At 50.4% G+C, this 14072-nt stretch overlaps 1 protein-coding gene across 1 annotated transcript; it reads right to left on the minus strand.

Moving 5' to 3' along the window:
• Positions 1 to 649: 649 nt before the first annotated feature.
• LOC139759755 (uncharacterized) lies at positions 650 to 8294 on the minus strand. Its single transcript, XM_071682196.1, has 2 exons — positions 7888 to 8294; positions 650 to 7438 (listed from the first exon to the last, which is right to left on the minus strand). The coding sequence occupies exon 2, from the start codon at positions 5240 to 5242 to the stop codon at positions 2012 to 2014; it is 3231 nt and encodes a 1076-aa protein (XP_071538297.1). The 5' UTR covers positions 5243 to 7438; positions 7888 to 8294; the 3' UTR covers positions 650 to 2011.
• Positions 8295 to 14072: the final 5778 nt, after the last annotated feature.

Raw genomic sequence — 14072 nt, forward strand, 5'->3', positions numbered from 1 at the left:
GGTAGTGTGGAACTTCATCCTGGTAATTGTTTAGCCAGTATCTGTGTTGGAGTGAGAGGCGGTTGAGCGAGTATTCGGTTACCAGTAACACACTGGAGTTTCTTGTTGAAATACCGATTATTATTCTTCGATATTTCTCATGATCCAAATAACTGTTCCTAGTGTTCCCTAAAAGCAAACAACGACCTGTTATGTACTTTGTGGTTAAATATGTAGATTATGATACAGTATTCATGTTTATATGTATGTTCCCCAGCAAGATATACGTACATACACCATCATGTCTTCACTTGGGGTAAGTACATAGCCAGTTGTAAGTATAAGTAATGATTTTGATTTCTCAAGTTATTACTGCATTTATTTTCCATGTGTATGTATATAGAGAGTGGACATGGTGTGGGGAAACAGCATGTCCAAATGTGGCAATCTCGTTAGAAAGGAAATATGAAGTGATAGAAGAAGACTGAAGCAGAGATTGATATAAGGTTACCTCCTGTGTTGGTACAACTGACGGAGGTTATTAACCAAAAACATCAGATCAAATTACAACAGTTGTTATAAACTTACAAAGTTGTACTCGTCGTGTCCCACATGCCGTAAGGGGTTAAGGAAGTTAAGGCAAATAAAAGACGTTTGTGACGTACAGGTGTATTATGAGGTGAGAGTGTTGTACACAGACTCTGGTGGTGGTTGTAAGTGTGTGTGTGTGTTGTGATGACAACTACAGCAAGAGACGTGGGAGGTAATGACTGTACAGGTGGCTGTGGTCGCTACCGACGAGACGGCACCAGAACACCTAGTCTGGCCGGTGTCTAGGTGTGTGTGCCTTCAGCAGTACAGACAGGGGCGTCACCAGGGGCGTCACCAGGGGCGTTACCTGACTCCTCTGGTGTTACCTCCTGTCTCGCATGAGGTCACGTGATGAAATCTGAACTGGCTTCACCCTCTTAGGATTTATTATTATTATTGTTATTATTATTATTATTATTATTGTTATTATTATTATTATTATTATTATTATTACTATTAGTATTATTACTATTATCATTATTATTATTATTATCATCATTATTATTACTATTATCATTATCATTATTATTATTATCATTATTATCACTATCATTATTGTCATTATTATTATTATTATTATTACAGGATGTAATCACGTGACCTCGTTGATATTGCCTTACCCTCGTTGTCCACCATATAGATCACCTCTTAGCCAGCATTGTCTTCATGATAATGCTGCAAGAAGCCTTGGATTACCGTTATCAAAACACTGCCGATATAATGTGACTAGTTTACAGAACTGTGCGAAATATATCGTATCAGAATATATATGAAGATCTCGTTGTCTGTGATGATGAGTGATGTTCTAAGGGTTAAAGAAATGGCTGTAGTCTATGACATGGTAAAGGCACTACTGGGAATGTGATGTATTCCACACTGGGAATGTGATGTATTCCACACTGGGAATGTGATGTATTCCACACTGGAAATGTGATGTATTCCACACTGGGAATGTGATGTATTCCACACTAGAAATGTGATATATTCCATATAAATATGATTTTATATACAGTTGATATTTGTGCACCCAGCAGGTGACTGAATGAGTCAGTTCATTCCGTGTGGACAGTCTGTCAGCCATGGTCGAGCAGGGGCGTAACACTGGAGAGGGACATGAGGGAAGTAAAACCAAATCTGTTACCATTTCTTCCTTCTCGTCGTTGGGTAACACATGAGTAACACATGTTTTACCCACATTGTTCAGCTGTGTAGTTACCGTTCGTTCCTGTGATAAGAGAACGCAAGACTTACAACATGAATCCTGAAGTTGACTTACAACTTGTACTGGGCTGCGTACAGTGCCTCACAACTGTACTCGTGAAGTTCCTCTCAAAAGACACACACCTTGTACAACAGGAAGAACGTAACTCATGAAGGTCTATGGTCTTGGTCCTGAAAGAGGGTCGTCACATCTCGACGTGGTCTGTGGAAAGCATGGTCTTCATGCGGCCTTCACTGCCGTAACATTGTAAGTATACTTGGGTGGGACTCTCACATCTGTGGTCTTCAGCCCGGAGAACTCGGTGAACTTGGAGATCGTCTCCGTCTTGCCCTCGATGGAGAAACGAGGTCCATCCAGCCACAACTGGTCGACGTCTACCTTCTCTATCTTGGGTCTGGTCGACTCGTGGCCCCGGTAACTATCCTGGACTTCAGAGATCTCGCCAAACTTCCCCTCGGGCTTGAGGGAGGGACTGTGGCGCCGCGCTATGTTCCTGTGGGGGTCGAACGTCTTGTACTTATCGTGGAGCTCCGACGTCTCGCCGAAGTCTCCCTCAGGTTTGAGCTCGGCGCCGTGGGGCTTGGCGATGTTCCTCTTGGCCTCGTTCTCTCGGTACTTGTCCTTCACCTCCGTCGTCTCCCCGAAATCCCCCTCGGGCCTCAGCTTGGCCGTGTGGCGTTTGGCTATACTTCGCTTGGGGTCGAAGGACTTGTACTTATCGCGCAGCTCCGACGTGCCGCCGAAGTTGCCCTCAGGCTTGAGCATTGCGCTGTGGCGCTTGGCGATGTTCCTCTGCGTCGCCAGACTCCGGTATTGATCACGGATTTCGCTGGTTTCCCCGAAGTGTCCCTCGGGCTTCAGGCTGGCTGGATGTTTGCTGGCGATGTTCCTTTGGGTGTCCAGGGGCTTGTATTTGTCATGAAGTTCTGATGTTTCGCCAAACTGGCCTTCTGGCTTCAGGTGTGCTGAGTGTTTCTTGGCGATGTTTCGTTGTGTTTCTAAGGTCTTAAATTTATCATGGATTTCTGATGTCTCGCCAAATTCACCTTCAGGTTTCAGATGTGCTGGGTGTTTCTTGGCGATGTTTCGTTGTGTTTCTAAGGCCTTGAACTTATCGTGAATTTCTGAAGTCTCACCAAATTCACCTTCAGGTTTCAGATTTGCTGGGTGTTTCTTTGCGATGTTTCGTTGTGTTTCTAAGGCCTTAAATTTGTCATGAATTTCAGAGGTCTCGCCAAAGTGGCCTTCAGGTTTCAGATTTGCTGGGTGTTTCTTGGCGATGTTTCGTTGTGTTTCTAAGGTCTTAAATTTATCATGGATTTCTGATGTCTCGCCAAATTCACCTTCAGGTTTCAGATGTGCTGGGTGTTTCTTGGCGATGTTTCGCTGTGTTTCTAAGGCTTTAAATTTGTCGTGAATTTCAGAGGTCTCGCCAAATTCACCCTCAGGTTTCAGATGTGCTGGGTGTTTCTTGGCGATGTTTCGCTGTGTTTCTAAAGTCTTAAACTTATCATGGATTTCAGAAGTCTCGCCAAATTCACCTTCTGGTTTCAGATGTGCTGAGTGTTTCTTGGCGATGTTTCTTTGTGTTTCTAAGGCCTTGAACTTATCGTGAATTTCTGAAGTCTCACCGAAGTGGCCTTCAGGTTTCAGATGTGCTGAGTGTTTCTTGGCGATGTTTCGTTGTGTTTCTAAGGTCTTAAATTTATCGTGGATTTCTGAAGTCTCGCCAAAGTGGCCTTCAGGTCTGAGGTTGGCTGAGTGTTTCTTTGCGATGTTTCTTTGTGTTTCTAAGGCCTTGAACTTATCGTGAATTTCTGAAGTCTCACCGAAGTGGCCTTCAGGTTTCAGATGTGCTGAGTGTTTCTTTGCGATGTTTCGTTGTGTTTCTAAGGCCTTGAACTTATCGTGAATTTCTGAAGTCTCGCCAAATTCACCTTCAGGTTTCAAATTTGCTGGGTGTTTCTTGGCGATGTTTCGTTGTGTTTCTAAGGTCTTAAATTTATCGTGGATTTCTGAAGTCTCGCCGAAGTGGCCTTCAGGTTTCAGATGCGCTGAATGTTTCTTGGCGATGTTCCTTTGAGTTTCCAAAGGCTTAAACTTATCGTGGATTTCTGAAGTCTCGCCAAAGTGGCCTTCAGGTCTGAGGTTGGCGGAGTGTTTCTTGGCGATGTTTCTCTGCGTCTCCACTGACTTATAATTGTCGTGAACTTCAGACGTCTCGCCAAACTTCCCCTCTGGTCTGAGGTTGGCAGAATGCTTTTTCGCAATGTTCCTCTGGGTTTCCAGCGGCTTAAAATTATCTTTAACTTCTGAAGTTTCACCAAATCGTCCCTCGGGCCTGAGGTGCGCGGAGTGTTTCTTTGCAATGTTTCTCTGTGTTTCTAAGGCCTTGTAGTTATCATGGATTTCTGACTTCTCGCCAAAATGGCCTTCAGGTTTCAGGGTAGCAGGATGCTTCTTGGCTATATTTCTTTTGGGGTCCAAGGGTTTATATCTGTCGCGGATTTCTGAAGTCTCGCCAAATTGGCCTTCAGGTTTCAGGTTCGCGGAGTGTTTCTTTGCGATGTTCCTGTGAGTTTCCAAGGCCTTGTATTTGTCATGAATTTCTGAAGTTTCGCCAAATTGGCCTTCAGGTTTCAGGTTCGCTGAATGTTTCTTTGCGATGTTCCTGTGAGTTTCTAAGGCCTTGTATTTGTCATGAATTTCTGAAGTTTCGCCAAATTGGCCTTCAGGTTTCAGGTTCGCGGAGTGTTTCTTTGCGATGTTTCTATGGGTTTCTAAGGCCTTGTATTTGTCATGGACTTCTGACGTCTCGCCAAATGTTCCCTCGGGCTTCAAGTTCGCGCCGTGTTTTGGCGCGATTTCCCTCTTGGTCTCAAACTGTTGAAATTTGTCTTTGATTTCTGACTTCTCTCCGAAGTTTCCCTCGGGCCGAAGGTTCGCCTTGTGCTTCGGGGCAATATTCCGGTGGGTTCCGAGATCTCGGTACTTGTCACGGACCTCCGTCACTTCCCCGAAGTTTCCCTCGGGTCTTATGTTGGCTTCCATCTTCTTGATGGTGGGCCGCTTGGCTGGGAACTCCCGATAGCTTTCCCTGAACTCTGAGGGTTGGCCGAACCTTCCCTCTGTCTTGATGTTCGTTCCTTGTCGCCAGATGACCGGCCTTGCCGTCGGGAACTCGCGGTACTTATCCTGGATCTCGGTTTTCTCTCCGAAGATCCCGTCGGCTCTCAGGTTGTCGGGGATGCGGTACGAGTAACGGTTCTGTCCCCCAAACTGCTGGAACTTGGAGTCGTACTCCGAGTTGCTTGCGAAGTCTCCTTGAGTTCGTAGGTTGCTGGTGCCCACGCGTCTCCGCTCAGGTCTGGAAGGGTCGGTGGGCCGGTAGCGGTCTTGGGTTTCACTGGTTTCGCCAAACTTTCCAGTAGTTTTTAAGCTATCATCCATTTTACTCACCCGGGGCCTTTGACTTCTGTGGCCCTGGAACTTGTCCTGGACCTCAGACTTCTCCCCGAAGTCTCCCTCTTGGTGGAGATTGTCGCTGGTTTTCTTCAGCGTGGGGCGTCTGGTAGTAGCCTGGGTTCTGTACTTATCTTTAACCTCTGATATTTCACCAAACTTTCCTTCCTGTCGTAAAGTGTCATTCTTCTTTGTCACCTCCGGTCGCCTTACATTCTGTCTGGGAAACTTGTCGTGTAACTCAGATTTATTTCCAAATTCCCCCGCCGGCCTTAGGTTGTCGCGTCTCCTCTCTGCAGCGCGTCTCTGGACCACCTTCTCAGCGAACTCCGCCCCGTAATGTGTGTCTTGGACGAAGTCTCCTCGGGTCGCGAGATGGTCTTCTGTTTTCTGAACTACAGGACGGCGAGCGTCAAACTGCCGGTGTTTATCTTTCGTCTCTGTGACCTCGCCAAAGCTGCCTTCTTGCTGGAGATTATCATTATATTTAATTTCCCTCCGTCTTTCAGCGCCCTTTCTGGCAAACTCAATGTCGTACTCTGTGTCCTTGGAGAGGTTACCCTCAGTTGCGAGGTTAGCCCCTTGTCGATGAACCACAGGGCGATGCCTCTCAAATTGAAGGTACTTCTCTCGTGTTTCTGTTACCTCACCAAAGTCTCCTTGAGGCTTTAAGTTGTCTGTTTTCCTGACCGGATTTCTTTTATCAGATCCTTTCTTAGGGTATTGCTTGAGGTATTCTGTCTCTCTCGAAAAGTCTCCTTCAGTTGTAAGGTGAGCTCCCTGTTTCTGAACCACTGGACGGTGGGTTTCGGTGGGTTGATATTTCTCTCGTGTTTCAGTTACCTCACCAAAGTCTCCTTGAGGCTTTAGATTGTCTGTTTTCGTGATCGGATTTCGTTTGTCAGATCCTTTCTTAGGGTATTGCTTGATGTACTCTGTGTCGTTTGAGAAATCTCCCTCTGTTCTAAGATGAGCCCCGTGTTTCTGAAGTGTTGGACGGCGTGTGTCAACTTGATGGTACTTCTCTCGTGTTTCTGTTACCTCGCCAAAGTCTCCTTGAGGCTTTAAGTTGTCTGATTTCCTGACTGGAGTTCGTTTATCTGAACCTTTTTTCGGGTATTGCTGGAGGTATTCTGTCTCCCTGGAAAAGTCTCCTTCAGTTGTAAGGTGAGCTCCCTGTTTCTGAACCACTGGACGGTGGGTTTCGGTGGGTTGATATTTCTCTCGTGTTTCTGTTACCTCACCAAAGTCTCCTTGAGGCTTTAGATTATCTGTTTGTTTCCTGGGAGTACGTTTGTCAGATCCTTTTTTAGGATACTGCTTGAGGTACTCAGTCTCTCTGGAAAAGTCCCCTTCAGTTCTTAGATGAGCTCCGTGTCTCTGAACCACTGGACGATGTGTGTCAACTTGATGGTATTTCTCGTGTGTTTCAGTTACCTCACCAAAGTCTCCTTGAGGCTTTAGATTGTCTGTTTTCCTGACTGGAGCTCGTTTGTCAGATCCTTTCTTGGGGTACTGCTCGAGGTACTCAGTCTCTCTGGAGAAGTCCCCTTCAGTTGTAAGGTGGGCTCCTTGTTTCTTAAGCACTGGACGATGTGTGTCAACTTGGTGGTATTTCTCTTGTGTTTCAGTAACCTCACCAAAGTCTCCTTGAGGCTTTAAGTTGTCTGTTTGTCTCCTGGGAGTACGTTTATCAGATCCTTTTTTAGGATACTGCTTGAGGTACTCAGTCTCTCTGGAGAAGTCTCCTTCGGTTCTTAGATGAGCTCCGTGTCTCTGAACCACTGGACGGTGGGTTTGGGTGGGTTGGTACTTCTCTTGTGTTTCAGTTACCTCGCCAAAGTCTCCTTGAGGCTTTAAGTTGTCTGATTGTGTTTGGGGCGTGCGTTTACCGGAGACCTCCTTCTCGTAGTACTGCTGGAGATACTCTGTATCTTCCGCTAAGTGACCCTCTGTCGTGAGATTAGCGCCGTGCTTCAGCACCAGAGGGCGTCGGGTGTCGAACGGGCGATGCTGGTCCTGGGTTTCTGTGAGCTCGCCGAACTCCCCCTCAGGGACGAGGTTAGACCCCTGTCTGTAAACGACGGGGCGCGAAGCCTCGTACTCCAAGTAGTTTTGCCTGTGTTCTGTGTTCCCGTCTATGGGGCCTTCTTCACCCAGGTGATCCTCCCGCTGGCCAACAGCCTGTAACAGTACAACACAAGTGTTACACACATGATAACGCCCACAGAGACGAGTACAATGTGACACATATCTGAATCTCTCTCTATGTGGGTTGTAACTTTACGTATCATAAGATTGTTTGAATAATGAGAATATCTTGAAAGGTCTTCAGTTAAAGGGGATTTTCGTAATACACTCTATACATAAAAGGGCAAAACTCAAGACATTGCCGAGGTAGTTAACGATTGGTGTGGCTGGCCAATTACACAACAGTTATTATTCATTATAGAATGCTGGGCTTTCCCCTTCCACGGGCAGTACCCTGAATTTCTACCTACTTAAGACTGTAAATTGAATATCCCCTGCGGGTTACCCCTTGCTAAAGACTGTAAACCTACTGTATATGTACAGACACTCCGGGGTCACACTTTAAACGAGTCTCGTACGGTTTTACGACCTGCACTACTGACCTGTGGTTTGCTGTAGTCCTCGTAGGCCCTGTAGGCAGACTTGACCTCAGTGGTCCCATGAAATTCGCCTTCTGGGTTAAGGTTCGAACCCTGCCTGTAGAGGGCGGGTCGCTCGTACTGGTAGCGGGTTGGTAACTCAGATAACCACCGGAGGGGTCATAGTTCTGGTCGCTGAGGTCGGGGACTCCGTAATTGGGGTCGTAAGCCTGGTAGTTTGCCTCGGAGCCTTGGTAGTTCGGCTCGTAACCCTGGTAGTTCGGTTCGTAACCTTGGTAGTTGGGGTCTGAACCCTGGTAGTAGGTGGAGGCTTCACCCAGGTAATTGGGGTCAAAACCCTGGTAGGTCGGGTCAGGACCCTGGTAGGTCGGGTCAGGACCCTGGTAGGTCGGGTCAGGACCCTGGTAGGTCGGGTCAGGACCCTGGTAGGTCGGGTCAGGACCCTGGTAGGTCGGGTCAGGACCCTGGTAGGTCGGGTCAGGACCCTGGTAGGTCGGGTCAGGACCCTGGTAGGTCGGGTCAGGACCCTGGTAGGTCGGGTCAGGACCCTGGTAGGTCGGGTCAGGACCCTGGTAGGTCGGGTCAGGACCCTGGTAGGTCGGGTCAGGACCCTGGTAGGTCGGGTCAGGACCCTGGTAGGTCGGGTCAGGACCCTGGTAGGTCGGGTCAGGACCCTGGTAGGTCGGGTCAGGACCCTGGTAGGTCGGGTCAGGACCCTGGTAGGTCGGGTCAGGACCCTGGTAGGTCGGGTCAGGACCCTGGTAGGTCGGGTCAGGACCCTGGTAGGTCGGGTCAGGACCCTGGTAGGTCGGGTCAGGACCCTGGTAGGTCGGGTCAGGACCCTGGTAGGTCGGGTCAGGACCCTGGTAGGTCGGGTCAGGACCCTGGTAGGTCGGGTCAGGACCCTGGTAGGTCGGGTCAGGACCCTGGTAGGTCGGGTCAGGACCCTGGTAGGTCGGGTCAGGACCCTGGTAGGTCGGGTCAGGACCCTGGTAGGTCGGGTCAGGACCCTGGTAGGTCGGGTCAGGACCCTGGTAGGTCGGGTCAGGACCCTGGTAGGTCGGGTCAGGACCCTGGTAGGTCGGGTCAGGACCCTGGTAGGTCGGGTCAGGACCCTGGTAGGTCGGGTCAGGACCCTGGTAGGTCGGGTCAGGACCCTGGTAGGTCGGGTCAGGACCCTGGTAGGTCGGGTCAGGACCCTGGTAGGTCGGGTCAGGACCCTGGTAGGTCGGGTCAGGACCCTGGTAGGTCGGGTCAGGACCCTGGTAGGTCGGGTCAGGACCCTGGTAGGTCGGGTCAGGACCCTGGTAGGTCGGGTCAGGACCCTGGTAGGTCGGGTCAGGACCCTGGTAGGTCGGGTCAGGACCCTGGTAGGTCGGGTCAGGACCCTGGTAGGTCGGGTCAGGACCCTGGTAGGTCGGGTCAGGACCCTGGTAGGTCGGGTCAGGACCCTGGTAGGTCGGGTCAGGACCCTGGTAGGTCGGGTCAGGACCCTGGTAGGTCGGGTCAGGACCCTGGTAGGTCGGGTCAGGACCCTGGTAGGTCGGGTCAGGACCCTGGTAGGTCGGGTCAGGACCCTGGTAGGTCGGGTCAGGACCCTGGTAGGTCGGGTCAGGACCCTGGTAGGTCGGGTCAGGACCCTGGTAGGTCGGGTCAGGACCCTGGTAGGTCGGGTCAGGACCCTGGTAGGTCGGGTCAGGACCCTGGTAGGTCGGGTCAGGACCCTGGTAGGTCGGGTCAGGACCCTGGTAGGTCGGGTCAGGACCCTGGTAGGTCGGGTCAGGACCCTGGTAGGTCGGGTCAGGACCCTGGTAGGTCGGGTCAGGACCCTGGTAGGTCGGGTCAGGACCCTGGTAGGTCGGGTCAGGACCCTGGTAGGTCGGGTCAGGACCCTGGTAGGTCGGGTCAGGACCCTGGTAGGTCGGGTCAGGACCCTGGTAGGTCGGGTCAGGACCCTGGTAGGTCGGGTCAGGACCCTGGTAGGTCGGGTCAGGACCCTGGTAGGTCGGGTCAGGACCCTGGTAGGTCGGGTCAGGACCCTGGTAGGTCGGGTCAGGACCCTGGTAGGTCGGGTCAGGACCCTGGTAGGTCGGGTCAGGACCCTGGTAGGTCGGGTCAGGACCCTGGTAGGTCGGGTCAGGACCCTGGTAGGTCGGGTCAGGACCCTGGTAGGTCGGGTCAGGACCCTGGTAGGTCGGGTCAGGACCCTGGTAGGTCGGGTCAGGACCCTGGTAGGTCGGGTCAGGACCCTGGTAGGTCGGGTCAGGACCCTGGTAGGTCGGGTCAGGACCCTGGTAGGTCGGGTCAGGACCCTGGTAGGTCGGGTCAGGACCCTGGTAGGTCGGGTCAGGACCCTGGTAGGTCGGGTCAGGACCCTGGTAGGTCGGGTCAGGACCCTGGTAGGTCGGGTCAGGACCCTGGTAGGTCGGGTCAGGACCCTGGTAGGTCGGGTCAGGACCCTGGTAGGTCGGGTCAGGACCCTGGTAGGTCGGGTCAGGACCCTGGTAGGTCGGGTCAGGACCCTGGTAGGTCGGGTCAGGACCCTGGTAGGTCGGGTCAGGACCCTGGTAGGTCGGGTCAGGACCCTGGTAGGTCGGGTCAGGACCCTGGTAGGTCGGGTCAGGACCCTGGTAGGTCGGGTCAGGACCCTGGTAGGTCGGGTCAGGACCCTGGTAGGTCGGGTCAGGACCCTGGTAGGTCGGGTCAGGACCCTGGTAGGTCGGGTCAGGACCCTGGTAGGTCGGGTCAGGACCCTGGTAGGTCGGGTCAGGACCCTGGTAGGTCGGGTCAGGACCCTGGTAGGTCGGGTCAGGACCCTGGTAGGTCGGGTCAGGACCCTGGTAGGTCGGGTCAGGACCCTGGTAGGTCGGGTCAGGACCCTGGTAGGTCGGGTCAGGACCCTGGTAGGTCGGGTCAGGACCCTGGTAGGTCGGGTCAGGACCCTGGTAGGTCGGGTCAGGACCCTGGTAGGTCGGGTCAGGACCCTGGTAGGTCGGGTCAGGACCCTGGTAGGTCGGGTCAGGACCCTGGTAGGTCGGGTCAGGACCCTGGTAGGTCGGGTCAGGACCCTGGTAGGTCGGGTCAGGACCCTGGTAGGTCGGGTCAGGACCCTGGTAGGTCGGGTCAGGACCCTGGTAGGTCGGGTCAGGACCCTGGTAGGTCGGGTCAGGACCCTGGTAGGTCGGGTCAGGACCCTGGTAGGTCGGGTCAGGACCCTGGTAGGTCGGGTCAGGACCCTGGTAGGTCGGGTCAGGACCCTGGTAGGTCGGGTCAGGACCCTGGTAGGTCGGGTCAGGACCCTGGTAGGTCGGGTCAGGACCCTGGTAGGTCGGGTCAGGACCCTGGTAGGTCGGGTCAGGACCCTGGTAGGTCGGGTCAGGACCCTGGTAGGTCGGGTCAGGACCCTGGTAGGTCGGGTCAGGACCCTGGTAGGTCGGGTCAGGACCCTGGTAGGTCGGGTCAGGACCCTGGTAGGTCGGGTCAGGACCCTGGTAGGTCGGGTCAGGACCCTGGTAGGTCGGGTCAGGACCCTGGTAGGTCGGGTCAGGACCCTGGTAGGTCGGGTCAGGACCCTGGTAGGTCGGGTCAGGACCCTGGTAGGTCGGGTCAGGACCCTGGTAGGTCGGGTCAGGACCCTGGTAGGTCGGGTCAGGACCCTGGTAGGTCGGGTCAGGACCCTGGTAGGTCGGGTCAGGACCCTGGTAGGTCGGGTCAGGACCCTGGTAGGTCGGGTCAGGACCCTGGTAGGTCGGGTCAGGACCCTGGTAGGTCGGGTCAGGACCCTGGTAGGTCGGGTCAGGACCCTGGTAGGTCGGGTCAGGACCCTGGCATACATATTGATCAAGATATAACTTGAAATGATGATCACGTGTGAAATACATTGCCGATAACATGAAGAAAGTAGGTCGGTCACAATAACTGCTGTGATAAGACACACGCGTTCAAACATTATTCATTACCTTACTAGACGAATGACATTCACATGTATCATATTCTGTAATCATTTCATCCTAACTGATAATAATATTTACCTTTTTTTTTTACATAATCTCATTATCCATGTCTTGCAATCTGTTTATGTATATATGTCACATAAACACGACCGCTGAATAAACTTCAAGATTACATAGACCAAACATCATCAACATATTGATTGGAAATGCCATGATTACATCTCTCAGTGCACTGTACGTAGAGTACCGTGGTGGTTGAAGGGGATTCAAGTTTTCTAAATACTTGAGCCTCGAGGTATTCGATGGTGAAGCTTCCGTCTTGAATATCTTGCAGATATTCGAGGTGATGTTCTCAAATACCAGCCATTACATAGTCCCCACACACGAGGATCTGTATAACTGCAATAGATATGACTCCAGTTACCTTATACATGGCTCCCGTTCCCGCCAGGTTGAAGCACAAGTTAGGCAGGGATAACCGACACACATATCAAGGAAATAATCATTGTGGGCTGAAATATGATCTGGCCAGAACGCTCCGCCTGCATCCTGCCACCTTTGTAGGGCGAGGGGAAGTAGACGGTTCTGAACCCGTCTTACGATGCGTCGCTGTGTGTCCAGCAAAGAATTCAGCAATAGTTTTTTTTTTCCAGAATAATCCGTCTGTCTTGTATATTGACCGGGCAAACCATGGCAAAAACAGGTCGAAACATCTTGTAATAATGATGGGATCTGACGTGGTAAAGGTGAGGCAAAATATGTCATCATCCACGTAGTGTCTTTTTGATGTTGGGTGATCTGGTGCAGTGAGTCGTCTGACCTGCTGAACTCCGTCCCCTTCAAACTCCTTGGCTGTGTTGACGTAAAGTCAGCCGCTTCGTGGAGCGCCACACAACCGCACGGCAGTTATTCTTCGTAATGAGTCATTAAGGCGTTATATACACACGTTCATGGGGACTTGTCAGCCTTATGTCACACCAGACCTAACCTACCACACAGAAGACGTGTCTCAACTGCCCACAACAGAGGACTATAATGGTAAACTCACGTCCTCGTACCATCTTGCTGTTATAAACATATACCTTTCTCAGCATTGTATTCCACTCATTCACACCATCTTCACACATCTATTCACGTTAGACTGCAAGCGCTTATTGGCAGATTATTAAATTGCAGGCTTTTATTGGCAGTGTGGTAGTGTTCGATCGTCAATATCCGGGACCCGAGACCATTTGCTGGAATACTTTACGAATGGACGTGGTCCAGGTGGACCTGGTGACCTACATAATGCTAGGCATTGTAAACATACAACACCATGATTGCAACACTCCTCGATCCTGACCAGTTCAGATTGTGTTTTGAGTGACGTGTATCAACAGATATGTATTTGAAGTGTTTGGCATTAATGTATGTGATCACGTGAAGTGTTTTGGATGATGTCTGTGCCATGTAACATAGCACAGCTTTACATAGACCACCGTTATTTTTCTATTCGTCAGATGTCATTAATAGTATATAACATCTACTGTATATCTAATACAGTAGATAAAGATAGTATACTACATCTACTCTGTATCTAATACAGTAGATAAAGATAATATACTACATCTACTGTATGTCTAACACAGTAGATATAGATAGTGTAAAAGTTACTTACTCATACTGGGAAGTGAACTTTGTGCTAATTGTTTATTTCCCAGATATTATTCCCGGCGTGAGCATGCGTGGTGCCGTGAATGTGTGTGTGTGTGTGTGTGTGTGTGTGTGTGTGTGTGTGTGTGTGTGTGTGTGTGTGTGTGTCTGTGTGTGTGTGTGTGTGTGTGTGTGTGTCTGTGTGTGTGTGTGTGTGTGTGTGTGTGTGTGTCTTATTTACTGTCTTTCATATTGAGGTCAGTCGTGGTGGCGCGGTGTATTTCCTTCATATGTTTTATATCTAGTTGGAGAGAGAGATCATTCTTTCTTTTGATATATATATATATATATATATATATATATATATATATATATATATATATATATATATATATATATATATATATATATATATATATATATATATATATATATATTTTTTTTTTTTTTTTTCATACGATTCGCCATTTCCCGCATTTGCGGGGTAGCGTTAAGAACAGAGGACTGGGCCTTAGAGGGAAAATCCTCACCTGGCCCCCTTCTCTGTTCCTTCTTTTGGAAAATTAAAAAAAAAAACGAGAGGGGAGGATTTCCAGCCACCCG

The sequence above is a fragment of the Panulirus ornatus genome, chromosome 34, assembly GCF_036320965.1.
Source record: "Panulirus ornatus isolate Po-2019 chromosome 34, ASM3632096v1, whole genome shotgun sequence".
In the NCBI taxonomy this organism is placed as follows: Eukaryota; Metazoa; Arthropoda; class Malacostraca; order Decapoda; family Palinuridae; genus Panulirus; species Panulirus ornatus.